At 42.0% G+C, this 19,382-nt stretch overlaps 1 protein-coding gene across 1 annotated transcript; it reads right to left on the minus strand.

Moving 5' to 3' along the window:
- Positions 1–71: 71 nt before the first annotated feature.
- CCDC22 (CCC complex scaffolding subunit CCDC22) lies at positions 72–18,896 on the minus strand. The gene is made up of 18 exons (XM_081319875.1): positions 18,799–18,896; positions 14,713–14,795; positions 12,847–13,024; positions 11,643–11,775; positions 11,441–11,547; positions 10,782–10,866; positions 10,328–10,497; positions 8,905–9,114; positions 8,628–8,684; positions 7,444–7,563; positions 6,992–7,111; positions 6,321–6,437; positions 6,111–6,212; positions 5,533–5,640; positions 3,400–3,495; positions 3,258–3,317; positions 2,184–2,258; positions 72–494 (listed from the first exon to the last, which is right to left on the minus strand). Exons 2-18 carry the CDS (start codon positions 14,760–14,762, stop codon positions 381–383), a joined length of 1,902 nt encoding a protein of 633 aa, XP_081176001.1. The 5' UTR covers positions 14,763–14,795; positions 18,799–18,896; the 3' UTR covers positions 72–380.
- Positions 18,897–19,382: the final 486 nt, after the last annotated feature.

Below are 19,382 nucleotides of genomic sequence, written 5' to 3' on the forward strand. Positions count from 1 at the left end.
TTTGAAGTAGACACAGCCTAAACCGGTCACGCGCTGCAGCGTTGTGTTAATTCACAGCAGCAGTCCTAGTATTCTGAATAAAGAAAAGGGAAAAGGGGGGATTTTATTGTGTTTTTAGGAGAAAAGGAACAAGGGCCTTGTTTGAAACAATAAACGGAGGAAAGAATGTCCCCATTGCATATCTGTTTCCCTAATATAGACACAAAGGCTTCTACATTGTGCCCGAAATGTGTTGCATTTTGACCCGGTTTTTGCAGAGCCTGGAAGAATGAGCCCTGCTCACTCCCCACTTTTTCTGGCTAGAGGCACAGTAGAGTCTTAATGAAATGAGCTTGGTTGGGCCCTTGAACCATCTAGAATTGTGTATCAAGATGGGATCTTCATGTCTCTCGGGAACGGCTGAGCAGTGATATATTTTCCTGCTTTATGGCCCGATAATCTCCAAGGATCCTCTCCAAATTGCTCAGGGTTTTCTTGCTGGTTTCACTCTCAATCTGGAAAGGGGAAACAAAGAAACGAGGCCATTACGGTATTTTAGACAGGAGGCATGCCCGGACACTCTGCAATCCATCATGCTGAATTAATCCATCAAAAACAGAGAAAAAAGATTGAAAATAATGGCATTCGGTTCCCAAAGTATCACTTTCACTTTTAGCAGACACCTTTTCTAAAATTATAATTTTATCCTTAATTATTACAGCTTTGACTGTAAAAGAGATAGGGATATATAGAAAAGGTTTTGAAAACCTTTTAGTTGGTGGGGGAACTTCATTTAAACTTTATTTTTATGGCATGATTATCTTTGGCTGTCAAGTGCTGCCATAACAGCATCAGCATTTCCAAACTATTCAGGAGGGTGTTGTGTTGTTGGTTTTGGTCAGGGGTAGGCAACCTTGGCTCTTTTATGACTCATGGACTTCAACTCCCAGAATTCCTGAGCCAGCATGGCTCAGGAATTCTGGGAGTTGAAGTCCATGAGTCATAAAAGAGCCAAGGTTGCCTACCCCTGGTTTTGGTGATCTTATAGCCCAAAGGTGATTTCCATAGCTTTTCATTATAACTTTGACGCCAGCATCAAAAACCTTTTGGAAGTTTGCCATCAAAATTCAGTGGTTAGAATTTAGGGGGTTAGATGATTCTATGATTTTCCAGGCCTGTCTTGGAAGGTCTGCTGTGATATTGCCAGCCTAATCATGTATCTAAAATTGCAAATGCTTATCAGGAAAAAAATAGTGCTTCCTCTACTTCTGCTTTTCTAAATAAGGATTAACAAAATTATTTAAAAAACCTGATTTCACTTTTATTCCTAAGGTGTTGTTTTTTTTTTGCTAAATCAGGTTATGTTAAGAACCCTTATCAAAACCTTATATTTGAGGTTCCCAAACTGTGCAACACATGGCATAACTAGGGCACAAAGCAAACTCACAGGGCACTGTGGGATATTTTATCACCTAATAAATGGATCTATTAATGAATTTATTGTGATGCCCTGGGGCAACTCAGCACCCAATCTGGAACTGCTAAGGGTGCCATGAACCTAAAATGTCTGAGACTATCTACAAAAGACAAACATAAAAGAATTAATAGGCATTGTTGTATAGGAAACTTAAATTACTCTAAAAGCAGACAATATACACTACAAGATACAAAGACAGAAGCTCCAATTCCTAGGGTCATAATCTTATTCCTGCTTAATGAAGAGAAAAATGAAACTAAGCAGGCAGTTGAGGTCGAACGTCTGATCTAGGGCAATTCTGGCTTTTTAATAGCTGCCTCTGTAATGAGACTGGGCTTTTCATTAAAAAAATAACCCAGGATATTGGATGTTATTCCCAATTTTAGCTGAATGTATTAGGGGATTGCAGAATCAGAAAGCAACACAAATTATTAGTGAAATCCATCATATTTTATACAGAGTTTAGAGAGGCTTTCACACACATATTCTCTCACAAAACAATGAGGAAGGAGGGATAGAGTATCATGAGAAATCTTATCAGAAAGGCAGAGGGGCAGCAATCTCTACACAAAAGTACAACCGTTTAACAGCTATTTATTTCAAGGAATGAAATGAACAGCTAGCCATAGACTAAAACTTAACAAATTTCAAATATGTACAAAGAGTGATAACTGTGCAAAAGCCATAGTGGTTTCCTTCTGCCACCTGTATTTCAAGTCAGACTCACCTGTTCCTCAAGATCCCGAATTTCTCGCAAGATGGTACCTGTGTCCTCAATAGTCTGGATCAGTTGACTGCAATTCTAAGAGAGGCAGAAATGGTAGCTTCAGCTGGGAAGGGTCCCAAGTAGATATAATGCAGCGTGGACCATCTTGGATGTATGACAAGTTAACTCTTCACAAAGGGCACGTATGAGAAGTATCCTTATAAGATTATATAGCCACATCACATATCTGTCCTCATACCGTGATTGTGTAGTGTTTCGTAGGACTATCTTTCAAGCTGCCCAGAAATAGGACTGATATGCAAAGCATCCCAACCTGGATGCTAAACAGTACTCAAGTGTCAAAATTCCAATATATCAGTCCTGAAATACCAGTTGCAAAGTATTTACTGGGCTCAAATCAAGATTCTGGCTTTAAGCCTTAATGCTTGCAGCCAGACTATGCTAGGGACTGCTTGCCTCATTGTTCAACTCTCCCAGATGCTTTACTTGTATGGCCCACAGACAAGACACCTCTTCTGCATTGTCTCCAAATAGTGGCAGGACTTTCCTGGAGGAATGGCATGGGCGTGGCAACCTGTGGCCCTTGGCTTATTTTCAAGTAGCTTTTACAAGCAAGCCATTTGGTGCTCTCTCAAAGATAACAGAACCTTCCCTATCAGCCTCCAGGAGGAAAACTGAAGAGAGAGTTTGAAAGATAGCAAGGAAGGGGAAAAAAGGAGTGTAGGAAAGATAAAAAAGAAGGGTATCAGAGCAGAAAAGTACCTCTATCCATTATGCCCTTTGTTCCCCCTTTGTGCCTTTCTAGGAAATAAGCTGCTGTTCTCTTACAGGGATTTCTCTTCTCCAGGGTCAATGTCAAAAGGCACTAAAACTTATTTCCATTCCTTCTTAATAAACATTATTAGAAGGAAGCTTATTTCCTAGAAAGGCACACTGTAGTTCTAATATTCTAAAGTTAGCTTTGCGTTGTTTTTGGCTTCTGATTACTTCCCCTTTAAACAGCAGCATAAAAATAATATATTTTCTCTCACACACATACTCTACTGCACATTATTGTGATAGAAAACCTCTCACCTCATGCAAAGCTGCCAAATACTTATACGCCTTCCTCACAGCTTCATCCCGCTTGGCATCCTGTGGAAAGAGACAAGGGGAAGAAATTCTTCAATGTGCTGCTTCCGTGCCCTCCTACCCTTTTCTGATCCCCAGCCATTACCTTAAAAACCAGCTCATCGGTGACAGCGAAAGTCCGGTCTAGCTTCCCAGCAAGGCTATTAATCTCCTTTTGGAGCTCCTTGGTGTCATGTAAGATCTTGGAAAGGAAAGGCAAATAGCCACACATAAAACAGCAGCAAAGTTTTGCAAATGAGGAATTAACACATTTACTAATTGCCAGTAAGAAATCTTTGAACAATGCTAAAATAATAGCAGCAATTATTGTAAAATGATCAGGGCCTTCCTGATCATTAAAACTCACTGGAATAGCCTTTGTTCAATATAGACAGGCACAGATTGAGGGCTCTGTTGCATTCAAGAGGAGCAAAAGACAGTGAAGTTTAGACAGTTTGGTTGGAAGGAAGAGAGATAATTCCCTAGGAGTTTTTTATTTTTTTTTATTTTAATCCCATTTATATCCCGCCCTTCTCCGAAGACTCAGGGCGGCTTACAATCTAAAGCACAATGTGCTTAGCAATAGCCTTCATTCTATGTATATGCCTGCTTATTAGGGCTTTCAGCCCCCCCCCAAGCGGCATTATTACAAAGTCAGCTTATTGCCCCCAACAATCTGGGTCCTCATTTTACCTACCTCGGAAGGATGGAAGGCTGAGTCAACCTTGAGCCTGGTGGGACTTGAACCTGCACTAATTGCAGGCAACTGGTGTTACTTAAGGAGGCATTAGCCCACTGCTCCACCAAGTTCTCAAGGTATATCTTTAATGATGCAAGTAGTTTGCTTTAGTTTGGCAAGATTTTTATCTATACACGAGGAGCAAGAAATGGTTAGAAGAACCTCAGTGTGGAGGTTTTTTTGGGGTGGGTGGGGGTGGAGTCTTGATACTACTATAGTTTTACAATTAAAAGATGACATGGATCTACATGATATTAGATTCCTTGTCTGATCTGAAGTGTTAACATTTTACCACTACTGTGGGCTCTTTTGGGCTGTGAGAATGTGATTAGACCAATTCACCCGTGAGCAACATGAGAGAGTGGACACTTAAGTCTGGCACTTTCTCAGCAGCCCTGCCTGTCCTATACTTCTTGCCAATAGAAGCAATGGAGTAGTTGTAAAATCTACAAAGAGATTTTCATACATTCCTCTCGGAACCCAGCCAGGTGAAATGAAAGATAATGAGAAAATCATTTATCATACACACTGGACTCAGTCAAAGGGAAGAAGAGTCAGACCACAATGAGTTTTTACACAGAAGGAATTGGAAACCGGATGCACATAGCTGGGCATTATCCTTGTATGCATACACCTGTTGCTTTGCCTGTTACCTCTAAGGGAGGCAGATATGGGGGTGATATGCTTTATGCACTATTACTCACTTTAGTAATCCCAAAGTGGCTATAGTAAAACAAGCAAATAAAACCATATCCAATGGAAGAAGTTATAACTGGTGAAACAGATTAATATAAATGACAGCAACACACAAAATGACAATACAGGGGGAAAAACTGTACAGGTATGTCTTCAGTAATGCTGCCATTGAAGAAAATTGGTGCCAAGTCAAACCTGGCAGAGAAAGAATTTGACAACTGTAGTGGGGCATATCTGTAGATTTGACATGATTAAGATTTGGGTGTAGTGTGTATGCGGAGAGGATAAAAAATGCCTTTTAAAATCATCTCAGTGTTAAAATGCAGAGGGATGACATTGCAAGAAACCTGAACAGATTCTGTACCCTCCCTGGCTGGGCCCTTTCACTGTGTGTCAAATATGCTGTTCTCATGGCAGCTCAGCACTTCAGCATCTGGCTGAAGTCCTATGTTGAATAAAAGGCATGCTAGAGGGCAAAAAGAACAACAACAAACCAGCAATCCATGTCTGCAATTCATCAGCGCATCCTTTGCAGACATGGATGGTCATTTGCAACCATCCTGGCTGGCTTTCAACAAGCAAAGTCAACGGGGGAAGCCAAATCAACTGCAGTGATTTGCTGAACATGGCAAAAAAAGGTTGTAAAATCAAGCACAACTCACTTAACAACCCCCTTGTTTAGCAATGGAAAGTCTGGTCCCAATTCTGGTTGTAAGTCGAGAACTACCTGTATAGTGGATTTTTGGCACACACATTTGACACTGGAGAAAACGCTTCCCAGGTACAGGCATCCGAGGCCTTTACCTTTTTGATCTCTTCCTTCTGTTTACAGATATTTCCAACAATCTCCAGGATGCGCTGGGTGTAGGCAGAGCGAGAGATATCTTTGGGAAGAGATTCCACCTCTACAAGCTGTACGTGGGGAGAAAATATGCAGAGGGTCACAAGGGTTTGTTTGTTGTTTTGAAGAAATTAGCTATTCCTTCACACAATACAGTATCGCAATTTCGCTGAGCAGAACCTGAACCTTAGAATGTTTAAAATGTAGCTATACTGGGCAAGCAGAGTTATCAGATATGAATAGCACTGTCTCCCAGCAAATCATTTTTTACAGTTAATAATATTTATTAGACTCTTATCTAATATATTTTCACCCATACCAAATATTTTGTAATTTCCCCAATTACAAAAATTAGAGCAATCAGTAGCTAATATGCCCTAATTACAAAGGAGATGGAAGCAGTAATCTAGGTGGAAGGATTCTAACTGTCATCTCTAAACAATCAGTCTTGGAAGGAACCATTTCCCCAGTCACTTTCCTATGTATGCCAAACTATCTTTTTGCAAGGATCCAAGTGCACCAAACCAAACACATCACCAACCAGTTGTTTGTAGAGGTCATCCTTGCGCTTAGCCTCATCAGCGGCCAATCGGATCCGCTCGTGCAGTTCCCTGATCTCCAACAAGCGCTGTGATGATTCCAGCTGAAAGGGGAGGGGAGGGTCAGTATCATCAGCAGGTTGGCATCATCACCACCAAGTCTCTCTTCTGAAGAAGAAGGGTTTCCCTGACACCCCTTTTCCTTGCATCACCTCCTTGGAATCATGGAGAGTCTTCAGTTCTCGGAACTCCTGGATGAGCGGTACTCGGTGTTTCTCCCATTGGGCTGCCAGCTGGATGACTCTTTGTGCACTACTCTCAACCAGCACCTGAAGGAAGAAACAAGGTGTTGGGATTCATAGTCCCACCAAGCTCTCCTCCCATCCAGATATTTGCTGTATAATGTCCTCTTCCATTTATAGCGGAGCAGGGAAAATAACAGAGATATGCTGCTTGTCTGCATGCACTAAAGCTCTTTTACCTCCACAATTTATGGGGAAAGATTAAACATTCTATTCTCTTCAAGTGGACGATCCCACTCTTTGGAATATTAAGAATAACAAACTAGGAAGGTTGTAGCAAACTCATCTTAAGAAAAGTTTGTTCCAAACATGATCCAAGCTCTCCCTTTCCCCATTCCATCTACAAGGACAACATTCTCTGCAATCCATATCCATCAATTGTTTGCCCTTCAGTACAGCCACTGTGAGCAAGCCGTAGAAAAGGTTTTGATCTCCCTTTCCAATGGCTCTATTAAGTCTACCATTATTTTAGAATCATTTCCACTTTTCATTGTGTTTTTTCACTCCTATTTGTACTTCCAAAGACTGTTTTCCCTTTTTCAGTCCAGCTCCTCTATCACTTCCCCACCTCTTGTTGTTACCTGTAGCTTGGCCATGTTGTTCTCAGCATCAGGCAAGAGTTCCACGGTGCGTCCTTTCACACGCAGGACCTGCTCCTGCTCCGTCACTCCCATCTGCTGCTGCCGTACTTCCCCTTCCACCTGAGGGAGGAATAGATCCCTCTCAAAACAAACTCTGGAGGAAACCCAGATAGCACTCTCAAAGCAGCATGACATAACAAAACCCCTGGAAAATCCCGCTATGTTCTTGCACAATCCCATTTGTTTCAGGAGGATTTCCATAGGAATTTTTTTTAGTGAAGTGGATCATTTCCCCACAAAGTGTCTTCCATTGTCATCCTGCCTCACAGGTTTTACTAAAATCCAGCGCCCATCCACTAGCCTTTTTCCTGCTGCAAGGTCTTGGGGTTCAAAGGACACTTGGCAATGCTTCCTTTGAGTTAGTACGGTCAATAACATGGCTCAGTTCTCACCTGTGTGAGGGTCAGCCCCAAGGTGGACATTTGGCCCTCCAGTTCCTCAATCTGTGCTATGAGATGACTCAATTCACTTTCCATATTTTCCAGTTCTGCTGCCTGGCTTTCCTGGAACTCCTGAGAACAAAAAAAAAGAGGAAAGAAATCAAACAAGATATTCATTGAAAACAATGGATTTGTTTTGAAGTGCTGGAATTCTCTGATCAGACATTCTATTCTTATTCTTGTCTGTGTTCCGTAAAACAGACAATTTATACTCTGTCAGTGGGTATCATAGGCCTTAAACAGCTTTATGTAAGAAAATGATTTTGTGTAACTCCCTATTTTTCCTGTGGACATAAACTACTCAAAGGGAAGCTAAGATTCTTAGGACAGCAAGCAATCAGAGACTCAGGAAATAAGTCAGCTTGGGCCCAAGAAGCTTTGGAGATTGCAACCAGTCTCTTCCAACCCATTTCTTTCATCTCCCTCCCCCAATTTTGTAACTATCTTTAGCTGCAGTCTATCATAAGAGTTTAGGTTGGCTTATAGGGTACAGTCAGCAGAGGAGCAGGGGCTGTACTGTTCAACATAATATAGGGTCAGATCTTCTATTCACTTTTGCTGAAAGCTTCACGGTTTCATGTTATTTGTGTTCCAAGCCAAGAGTACATTTTAAAAGCCATATGCATTCAAAGCATTTAGCAGGAATTTTTGTGTTATTAGGGAGCCTTTCCTGCAGCCACAATGTTATACATTTGCTTTCAGGACTAAGCAACACCCCCGACCACCACCGCCATTCTAAAATTCTGCAGAAGAGTTTCTGTTTTGTATTTGAAGTCTGCATAAATTAAAGCTTCTGAAGAGGAGAGACACTCCCTGAGTTTGGTAACTAAGTGTGAAGTCAGCAATTTAAGGCAAGCAGTGCACAAACCTGAAAATGGAGCACCTTTGAATAGAATGTTAAGATGCAAAACAAGTTGTGGTCAATAGTGAATGATACCTACTAAAGTTCTGCGCAGTGAATGGTAGGAGAAGCCAAAAAATCACAGCAGGCCACCCAATTAAAATTTGCTGTCCAACCTGCTCTTCTGAAACATCCTATAATATGTTAGCAATCCTCTTCCTAAATATGCGTAGAATGAGCTAAACAAAATGGGCTGAGCCCCCTCCCCCATACATCTTAAACTGGCCATGTTTACCTGTTCCGATGTCCGAGAGTTTGGCAAAGTCTCCACCTGTGTTGGGATTTCTGCATCCTGTTGGGGGAGAATGGAAATGGAAGATCTTCAGGTATTTTACTTCTTCTGTCCTTCCCAACCAACATTACTTTGACCAATAGACTTCTCCAACTGATGTCTACTGAAGAATTCAAGTCACACTGATCTACCCAGAACAAAGCAGCAGCTCTCATGCATATCCTGGTTTAAAATCCTAATTTCCCCATTTCAAATCAAAATCAAATATTTTCCGTCATACCTGTTTGTAGGCCAAATGTTGAGTGTGGGTGAAGCGAGAGCCCTTGGCTAGCGCACCAGCCTGCTCATGGCCAGCACCGAATGTCTCTAGCAGCTGTAGCAGCTCTCGGCTGGCTGTCCCTTGCTGAGATGGGCCAGCACGAGGGGAAGCTTGTCGTAGCTGGTCCAAAAGTCGTTGGTGCAGTCGTTGGTGCTTCCATTGGCGGTATTCCTGAGAAAGGGGCAATACCGGGGGGCAGGTGTGTGTGCCAAAGTATTAAGAGTGGGAAGTTATAAGCAACATCCCTGGAAATAGCAACCACCCACACTGTGTTTGCTGCACATTAATTTTATTCCTTTACTGCAGTAGCAGAGTAGCTACGTCCTTCAAATATTGCTGAACTGCAACACCCAGCAGTCTTCGCCAGCACAGTCAATTAAGGAAGCTGCCAAAGTGTTCACTTCAATAATGTTTGATGGATGGTGGTTCCCAGCCCAGAGGTTCAAACTTTGGTTAGATTGAGAGTTCTGGAAATCAAATAACAGAAAACATTTACACTTATCTATGCAGGTATGCAACACTTATCTGCATAGAAAACCCAACGTCTAGCAAGATATCCTACGTACTCTGAAAAAGCATTATTAAGAACTTATGGAAAGGTGCAACCGGAGAAAAAGAAGAAAAGAGACTGGCCTCTCTTTTACTTGGGCAACTTCTGAAAGCAGGTAGGAAAAAGAGAATTTGGACTTCCCCACTTCAGAAGGGCAGTAAGCCAAGGATGTATTAAGCATGCCCAGGTAACAACTCCGCTTTGTAAGCTGCACTGCTTGTCAGTTTGCTTCTGGGTGCAATTCAAGGTCCTGGTCATTACCTTTAAAGCCCTACATAGCACAGGGCCTGGTTACTTGAGGGACCACCTGTCTCCCATATCTGCCCAGTCGATTCAGCCTTGCATGGTTGGCATGCTCCTAGTACATTTGATTAAAGAATTTTATCTATTGGGACCCTAGAAGGGTGCCCTCTCTCTACAAGCAACTATACTCTGGAATGAAGCACTGCCTGAGATTTGGATGGTCCCCACTCTGCTACTGTTCAGAAGAGCAGTGAAGACCTGATTCTTTACCCAGGCTTTTGGCAAGGGGGAGGGACAGCCCTTGTTTCACTCCATCTGGCCTGCTCCACTTGTCATATTTTATTGATTCTCTCTTGTGTTTCACTGTTGTGAGCCATCCAAAGTTATTGAGAGTTAGGCAGCACACAGGTTAAGCTGAATTGGTTAAACCTTTCTTCCAGCCTCAGTTCCTCTTTCCATATAAGGCCATCCGTAAGGGCACTGAGGTTTTGGGAGATAAAAATGTGAGAATCACTACTAGTTGCTGTTATCCTACCACTAGTGGACGTGAAGTGGTAGGTAGGTAGCTTCCATTCACTCCTTACTGCCCACCTCTGGGGTCATGCGGGAACCCAGCCCCTGGCTCTTCCACTCGCTGTCCCACTCTTGTGCGGCACTCAGCTCAGCCATATTAAGCTCCAACAGGGATGGCACCAAGGTTGATGGTTGAGAAAGCTGGGCTGACACAGGAGGCAGGAATTTGACAAAGTATTCTCTTCTCTCTAGGGAGAAGAAAATAACACCAGTCACATCTACTCAAACCGGTTAGTATTTCTGTCAAAATCCCAAGTGGACAAATGGCTATTAAGTACACAAGTGGTCCTTGTTGTGTGGAATTGGTATAAACTAATCCTTCCTCTGACTCATAGCTGACTCAGGAATTCTGGGAATTGAAGTCCATGAGTCATAAAAGAGCTGAGGTTGCCTACCCCTGGGCTACACCAAAGAGAACAATTCGATCTCAAGAACAGTATTCCTTTTTCTTGAGTGAAGAAGCAGAACCCACCTGGTGATATTTTCCCAATAAATGGGTCTGACTCTTGTGGCAGGATCAATCGTTGCGCCTGGAATTGTTTCATTAAGCGTGAACCCTGGCAAGAATGAAAGGAAAAAAGGGTCTGAAGAACAAATAATTGTCTTTTAAAAAAAGAAAAACCCAAGAACACCAGAAAAGTTGTATATAAGGTCAAATGAAAGAATTAAGGCTGGAAACAAAAATGCAGAAATAAAGCATCAAAGCAGAAGGAGAGAGGAAAACAAATTACCCAGTCGACTGTGCACACCAGGAGAGAATATCCCTGTCTTTTTTGCTTGCATTTGCAAATCAATGAATATAACTTTGCTTAATTTAACATCTCTCAGCATGTTTTGTTCAGAATCCTACAGCTGGGATTTTGTAGACTTTGAGAAACTATTATCAACAAGAACAGAAATATTGTTCTGAAGCAAAAATGAATTAAGAAATACTGGGAAAAGAAGATGGCTGATCTGGCAGTTAAGAAAAAGATTCAAGAGTCGCCAGGGGTTCTGCATTTTTTCAAAGGAGCTTTACGATTCACGAGGATTAGAAACTTTCTTTAAAAGTTTGGGTTCTTGGGAATAAAAGTGCTGTGCCAGATTCTGCTTATCAAGCTATCAGCATAAGCTGAGGAGGGGAAAACAAACCTGCAAAAGCTGCAAGCCAGGAGTACGGCAGGCAGGGGGTACCCATGGAATGGCCAGCTGCCCCTTGATAGTAGCAGCAATGGCTCTGTGAAGAGTGGCAGACTTGCCTGCAAGGAAAAGCAGTTTAAACACACAAATACAATTTGTAGATTTGGCCTTTACGTGTCCTGATTTTTCTTTAAAACCGCCGAGTCCTCCATACCCACAGGCTGGTTGGCATCTTCTGAGGCATCTCGTGGGAACTTCTCTACCAGGAAGAGGAGAAGGCGTCGGATTTCAGGCTCATTGCTGTACAAGAATGTCTGATAGCCAACTTTCCCTTGATATCCCAAGTCCTAGATGGCAGAAAAGGGAAGCGGGATTAGCAAGGATTAGAAATAAGGTTCTTTGTGTATCAGCTTTGAAGTACCAGCTGCTGAAAATACATGGGTTTCAATCAATCAAAACAGAGCTGGAAGGAAACTTGGAGGTCTTCTAGGAGAGAGACCCTATAACATTCCAGAAAAGTGACTGTCCGGTCTCTTCTTAAAAACCTCCAATGATGAAGCACCCACAACTTCTGCCAGCGAACTGTTCCGCTGGCTAATTGTCCTCACTGTTAGGAAGTTTCTCCTTAATTCCAGGTTGCTTCTCTCCTTGTTTAGTTTCCATCCATTGTTTCTTATCCTGCCCTCTGGTGCTTTGGAAAATAAATTGACCCCTTCCTCCTTGTGGCAACCTCTCAAATACTGGAACACTATCATGTCGCCTCTAGTCCTTCTTTTCTCTAGAGTAGCCAAACCCAAATCCTGCAACCGTTCTTCATATGTTTTAATCTCCAGACCTTTAATCATTTTAGTTGCTTTTCTTTGCACTTTTTTTCCCAAAGGCTCAACATCTTTTTTATAATGTCATAACCAAAGCTGGATGCAATATTCCAGGGGTGGCCTTACTAAGGATTTATAAAGCAATACTAATATTTCACATGATTTTGATTCTATGCCTCTGTTTATACAACCAAGGATTGTATCAGCTTTTTTGGCCCAAGTCTGCCAAGATCTTTTTGGATCCTGAGCTTGTCTTGTGGGGTGTTGACTGCTCTTGCCACTTAGTGTCATCTGCAAATGAGTTCCCCTTCTCTTCCCTCATCTAAATCACCTAAGTTTAATTCTCTCATCTAAGTTTGAAGAACAAGAGTGCTAATTAGTTCCTGATCTGAAAGGTCTGGTCTGAGGGTATTTTTTTGTTACCCTACACATCTGATGGGAAATAATACTAGAGGAAGGATTAGTTTATACCAATTCCACACAACAAGGACCTCAAGTTTAAAAAGAGCAACCTACTGTACTAGAGACCAGCTGATTTTTCAGAATAAGAACTACTTCAGGAGACAATATTTCATCCTCCATGCATCAGGATCCACTTACCTGACAAGCCTGGGCCAGGCTCATGCCTATCCGAAAACGGGCAGACATGCCTGGAGGGAGAACATGGCTCAGATTTGCTCCGACAGACGGATTGATGACCCGCAGGCAGCGTACCACAGATTCAACAATCAATTCGGTAGTGAACTCACGGATGCTCTGAACTTCCTCTGGAATATCCCTAGGTGGGAAGTGGAGGGGAGAGTGGTAGAGCAAGGATTATACTCGGTATGAACTCACCTTTACTTCTCCTTTGCTGGGAGAGGAAAGCCTGCACTTCTTCTCACACCCAATTATTAAACTGCAACAGAAACTACATTGGACAGCACATGTCTGTCCAGTGTCACAGTCGAAGGTGGCCTCTAAGCTAAAAAATGTAATGTGCATAAGCTAACAGACTGCCAACCACTGCGCCTTTTAATACTGTTGAATCTTAATACAATTTCACTCAGTCAGTTATCTGTCCAAGCTGCCCAGTTGTGGAGGATGCTGAACAAAGGTAACAGGGCGAAAACTAAGGGAAGAAAAGCAGGAAAATGAGGACCAATTGCTCTTCCGTGTATATTTAAGCATTTTTCCTGCCTCCTGGTTTTCACATCTCTATAGCTGCACTGCAACTGAACAGGAGTAACTTTCTATAGCTAACAATTTCTTCAGAGTGCCCCTGCTTATTCAGTGTAGCGAGTCAGGTTACAATCCCTGACATGCCTTTATCAATTAAACAGTGGGGTCCACAGCTGTGAGCCAAGCTGCTACTTTTCTCAGGCCCCTAGACTCTCATCTGTGCTTAAGAAATACTGAGTGCTTAATGATAGTAAAGATCAATATGGATTCTCATTTGAAAGAGAATATAGTGGCAGCAGTGGGATTCTGCAAAAATGTTCGTTGTTTTGAGGACTACTGTGGTTCCACATCTTTTACATGTTTGCATGCCCATTTCAAATTTTGCTGGATTTATTGCTTTCTAGCAGGCTTGCACAACTCATGACTCACCAGCCAAATGTTTCATGTAGGCATATGAGGACAACTTAGGAAGAACTTAATATAAATCTTGGAATTGTAAAGATAAGATGGTCTCCAAACTCTTAGTTGAACAGTATACCTGACTGGGGTTTACCTTCAATCAGTGGGGCTATTAATCTTATGGATCTGCTTTTTAATGCTAATTATTATTGCTATTCAAAGGAAATCATGGGATCGCCAATAAAGGTTTGTACACCAATGATTAAGCTATTCATCGTTGCTAAGCAACTGTCAGTTGCTTCCTCCCACACAGCATTTAGAAGCAGTGAAATACCTAGTTGGGTACATAGCCAGAATATCTGCAGGGCAGCCAAGTTCTACAAGCTAAGGCTAGAAACCAGAGTAACGCCTTGGACAAGCAAACCTGATTGCTTATTTTTGCCAAAATTCAGAGAAAACCTTTCCATAGAGTAATGGAAAATCAGATCTCCTGGATAATTTCAGTCAGTTCTTTGTTCCACTGGTTCAACTTTATTACAGCTCATGATATTAGAGCTCTAGTTAGATTTTCTAGACACCTGCAGAGTTTTTCTGTTCCAAAACACAAAAATTGAAATAGGGAGCAGCGTGTCATCTCATTGCATAAAAATTAAGAAGATGGAGACCTAGTTTGCCTTTAGATGGGAGACCACCAAAGCTGTAGATTAGTAAGAAGTGATGGCAAACCATTTCTTCATTGTGGCCAAGAAAACACTTCATGTGTCCATGAAGCCATCATCCATCAAGCCCAACTTAAAGGTGTCTTCATATTTAGGCAAAAACAATCTCCCATATCAAATCACTTTCTTGCTATTCTCATCCAACAAATCTCCTGCATACACACAGCACGCATAAAGATGGCCTTACGTCCCAGAGAGGTGGAGGGAATGTATCAGGATCTTGTCCACTTCTTCCATGATGCCAGGACATCTAGGACAAAGGAATAATGCCTGGAAGAAAAGGATGACTCAACGTTACAAGAGAGCTAATAATTTACAGCAGCAAAACTCAAGCCAGGAGTTTTCAAGCAAGCGCTTCATGTCCTTGGGATATGGAGAATTCTTTATTCCTCCCCAGCTCTATTTCCCAGCTGCATTTCAACTAGCAGATCAAGAACCCATGAGTAAGTTCTCAAATGTTATTTATCTACCAACAGTTTTTACTTATCTGGTGATCTACACATAACCTTTTAAATAATTTCTGATACTCAATGACCTAAGAAGAAAGAAAAGCTGACAACAAAGCATTTCTAATTGAAAATAACTCCTTTGCTCAATTCATTCAGTTGATTCTTGCTATGGTGGACCAACCTAGATTATAGCCGAAATTCGGGGCAATGATTTCTGGTTTTCTAATACACAAGATTCTCTTATACACAAGGATATATAAGAGCTGCCACCCTGAATCAGCTCAAGAAATCTAAATCTTTGCTACAATAATGTCCAATAGATCTTTCCAAAAACTTAAGAGCGGGACACACAGGTGATTGTGGCTTTCAAGGTTTGTTGCTAGAGTCTCAAATTTCAGTATTAAGCTTTTTTAAAAAACGAATTTCCATGCAGCTTTCCTGCTAATACCCTCCCATACATTTATCCTCTTCTACTTGCCCATGTAAGCCAGCAGCAACCACAAACCTTAGTAGCAGTGAGTTCCATAGTTTGCGGTTACCTGAAATATTTGTTTCTCCCATTCTCCCATTTTATTATTTGTAACATTTTACTGACTGACCTAGTAGGAAAATGTATCTTGCCATACCATTCATAATTTTACTGAGCTTTCATTCTTACCCCCTCTTAGCTGTCTTCCTTCTCCTCCCAGTGCTGAACTATATAAACGTAAGAAAGCCAGTTTGGTAGGGTAGCTAATGCAGAGGACTAGAAAACTAGAGATCACGAGTTCTAACCCTGTTTAAGTCACAAAGCCAGCTAGATAACTTTAGGTCAGTCATTCCCTCTCAGCCCTAGGAAGGAGGCAATGACAAGTCATTTCCAAAAATTGTGTCAAGGAAATTGCAGAGAATAGTCCAGGCAGTTGCCAGGAGTTCACATTGACTTGAAAGAGAAAAAAATACAGCCAGGTTTGAACAGTGGTTTAGTTCACATGTCACACTGATCAATACAGGTAATCCTTGATTTATGATCGCAATTGAGCCCAACATTTTCATTGCTAAATAAGACAGTTGTTAAGTGAGTTTTGCCCCATTTCCAACATTTTTTGCCACAGTTAAGTGAATCACTACAGTTGTTAAGTGAATCATGTGGTCATTAAGTGAATCTGGATTTCCCCTATTAACTTTGCTTGTTGGAAGCCAGCTAGGAAGGTTTCAATGGTGATCACATGACCCCAGGACAGCGCAACTGTCATAAAAACATGCTAGTTGCCAAGTGCCCAAATTTTGACCATGTAACCATGGGAATAATGGTATATCCTTATATCATTTCAGACAGACGGTTGTCCACCCTTTTCTAAAAAAACCTCCAGTGATGAAGCACCCACAACTTCTGAAGGCAAGGTGGTTAATTGTTCTCACTGTTAGGAAGTTTCTCTTTAATTCCAAGTTGAAACTTCCTAATAGTGAGGACAATTAACCTGTGGAACAGCTTGCCTTCAGAAGTTATAGGTGCTTCATCACTGGAGGTTTTTAAGAAGTCTGGATGCCACCTGTCTGAAATGGTACAGGATCTCCTGCTTGAGCAGGGGGTTGGACTAGAATAGAATACCTCCAAGGTCCCTTTCAGTTCTATTCTGATTGACTGAAAGCTGCAACAGCTGCAAGTGTGAAAATGGTCATAAGTCACTTTTTTCAGTGCCGTTGTAACTTTGAACAGTCACTAAATGAACAGTTGTAAGTCGAGGACTATTGGTCAAACATGACATAGCATAGTGCATATACTCAGCCAACAATGTGTCTGCCTGTAAAAGAGAAATGGGCAGACTATGGCAAGCTTTGATGGATGAAAAACACCCAGATAATTGTTCAGTTACATGTGGAATGGATGAAGCTGCCCAAACCTTAACAACTGAGACATTATAGGTGAAAGAGATTAGAATACCAAAAGCCTGGGCTATATATTATGGTAAACTTTCCCCTTATTGGTAGTCTGACTCCCTAGGGCAGCCTTCACCAATGTAACACCTTTCAAATATAGAGATAATAAATTTATTGAATCAACCATTGCTCATGTTTGTACAATATGGGTGAGTTTTTACCTAATGTTATAGCAAAAAGAAACCATATTTGGGTATTTTGTGAATTAGGCCTGTAAATACCATAGCCCTCAACCATCATGATAGACTGTGCTAAGGAGATAGAAGTCCTGGTCAACCCAAAGAGTCAGAAGAACGCACTGCCAAAATGGGAGGAACTCAGAAAAAGATTGCCATGACAGGCAGCCACCATGTTCTTTTCTCACGCAATGTTCAAGACCTAGTTTGAGACCAGAGTTCTCTTCTAAAGTTAAGGCTAGGCTCAAGAAACATGACACTCCTGCTCCAAGTGCATCTGTTGCTGCCTCCAGAGAAGCAATGGGCCGACAGACCAACACCATGGCACTGTAAGCTAATATCTGTATCCTTTCCAGTGGGGCTTAGGGACGAGGTATGGGACTGAAACAACATTGCTTACATTTGTGATTATCTCTGGAGAGAGTTGAATGGAGGTAGTTCATCCAAGGGCTTCTTGGATCTAGCAATTTTTCATTTTTAGTTCTGAATGGGGCTACGCTGCTGTAGATAGAACTATGTGTGCAATGCGAGAACAATGGGTTCTCTTGGACTCATAGCTCCTGTGCAACGAGCAGGTGACAGTCATGACCGGGGATGGGAGGGTGGTTGCATAGTTTTGTGTTGTGCCTCAATTGTGGATCAGGAGGCACTGCATACTCAATCATGTTTTGGGCACTTCCCAAGTGGGTTACTGCAATATAGTCTATATGGAGTTGCCCTTGAAGAACACCCAGAAGTTTCAGTTAGTCCAAAATGGTCAATTATGGGTTATAATTGTTATACCTTTGTTATACCTTTGCTCCTGCTAATTTACTACCAGGTGCAAAACAAGGTGCTGGGAATATGGAGCCAGGGTATTTAAGGGACCTTATTCCCACTGTTTCTATTCATCCCATTAGGTTGGGCAGAAGGAGCATGCTTCAGACCCTGTTGATCAAGGATTGTCATCTAAGAGGACCCAGGAAATGTGCATGCTCCATGACTAAGCCTGCCGTCTAAATTTAAAACACCATATAACCAGTGTTTTTTTTTGTAAAAGAAAAAGGTGCCGGAACTCACACATGTCATACAACCCGCCTTGCCTACCCTACAAGGTTCCATCCAAAAAAGGTGCCAGAACTCCGTTCTGAACGTTCTATGACAAAAAAAGCACTGCATATAACTGAGGTTACATTGGGCCTCAGTCTGCTCACCTTTCAGACAGCTTTGAAGACCTCCTTATTTCCCCAGGCATGGGGGTTGGGAGAGTAACTGAGCTCCCACTCTTAGTATATGGTGCATTCACTAGCTACTTTGTGTTCCGGTTGGTTGTGAAATTTATTTTTTGTATTGCATTTATATTGTATCTTTTAGTCTTCGTCAGCGTCCTCGAGTCACTTCAGTGGGATGGGCGGCGGCAGAATAAAATAAAATATATTCCACGCTGCGGAATAGCTTTTCCAACCTGTGCACACCCCTAAACGTTTTGGGCTCAGCTGTTCTCATGCCAGACAGTAAGGCATTCGCCCACTGCTCCGAAGACTCCAGTAAGCAATCTAGAGCACCATCAAGTCGACTCCTAAAAGGCGCCCGAAGTCTTCGAAAAGAGGGAACGGAGGCATTCAGCCCCAGAGGTTGCTACAGTTTTAGAAGGGTTGAAATAAAATCTAGCAGGCATTTCCTAATTTCAGAAGGTTCCGCAAGGAAAGAAAAGGAAATAGGCTGCGGGGGAAAAGAACGAATACTCACCGCTCCGAGGTGGGCCAGGCACTCAGTCACAGGACCCACCACAGAGTACGATGGGAACTGTAGTGCAAATCTCCTACTACTGGCCTTCCCCTGCGCCTTGCACGTTGGGACTTGTAGTGCGGGACACGCGGCAAAAGCGGGGAGTGGAGTAGAGAGATTATAGACTACCACGATTGTAGAGAAAATTTCTGCGCATGCTGCGAAAGTCTTTGTTTCGAAGGATTCATTAAAGTCCGCGGAAAAATACAAGCTCTTTAGAGTGCCTCTGTTGGGCTAGCGGCATCTTTCTTTTCAAAGCAGTTTTGCCAGCAGACACATTTTTTTTCCTTTTTCATGCTGATTTTATTTCATGTGAAAAGTGATTTGCTACCGCTGCTGCTGCTTTTAAGAATTGTCCTACAAATACCAATTGATTTATCTCTGATTGAGGGCTGTTGTGTTGGAGACATTAATTTATATGCAATATAATCCATTCTTATTACGAATTAAAAGAACTAACAAATGTTCTTTAGCTTTTCACAACAAACGCTTCCATCGATAAACACTGTCGGGTAGCCACAATGCTCCGCGTGCCTTTCCTCTTA

Source organism: Vipera berus (genome assembly GCF_964194415.1).
Source record: "Vipera berus genome assembly, chromosome: 2".
Taxonomy (NCBI): Eukaryota; Metazoa; Chordata; class Lepidosauria; order Squamata; family Viperidae; genus Vipera; species Vipera berus.

Coding starts and splice junctions, on each gene's coding strand:
- CCDC22 (XM_081319875.1), bottom strand. CDS start 14,762: ATGGAAGAAGTGGACAAGATCCTGATACATTCCCTCCACCTCTCTGGG. Junction 11,548..11,642: donor AGATGCCAACCAGCCTGTGG/GTATGGAGGACT, acceptor TTTTCCTTGCAG/GCAAGTCTGCCACTCTTCAC. Junction 7,112..7,443: donor TGGGGCTGACCCTCACACAG/GTGAGAACTGAG, acceptor TTCCTCCCTCAG/GTGGAAGGGGAAGTACGGCA.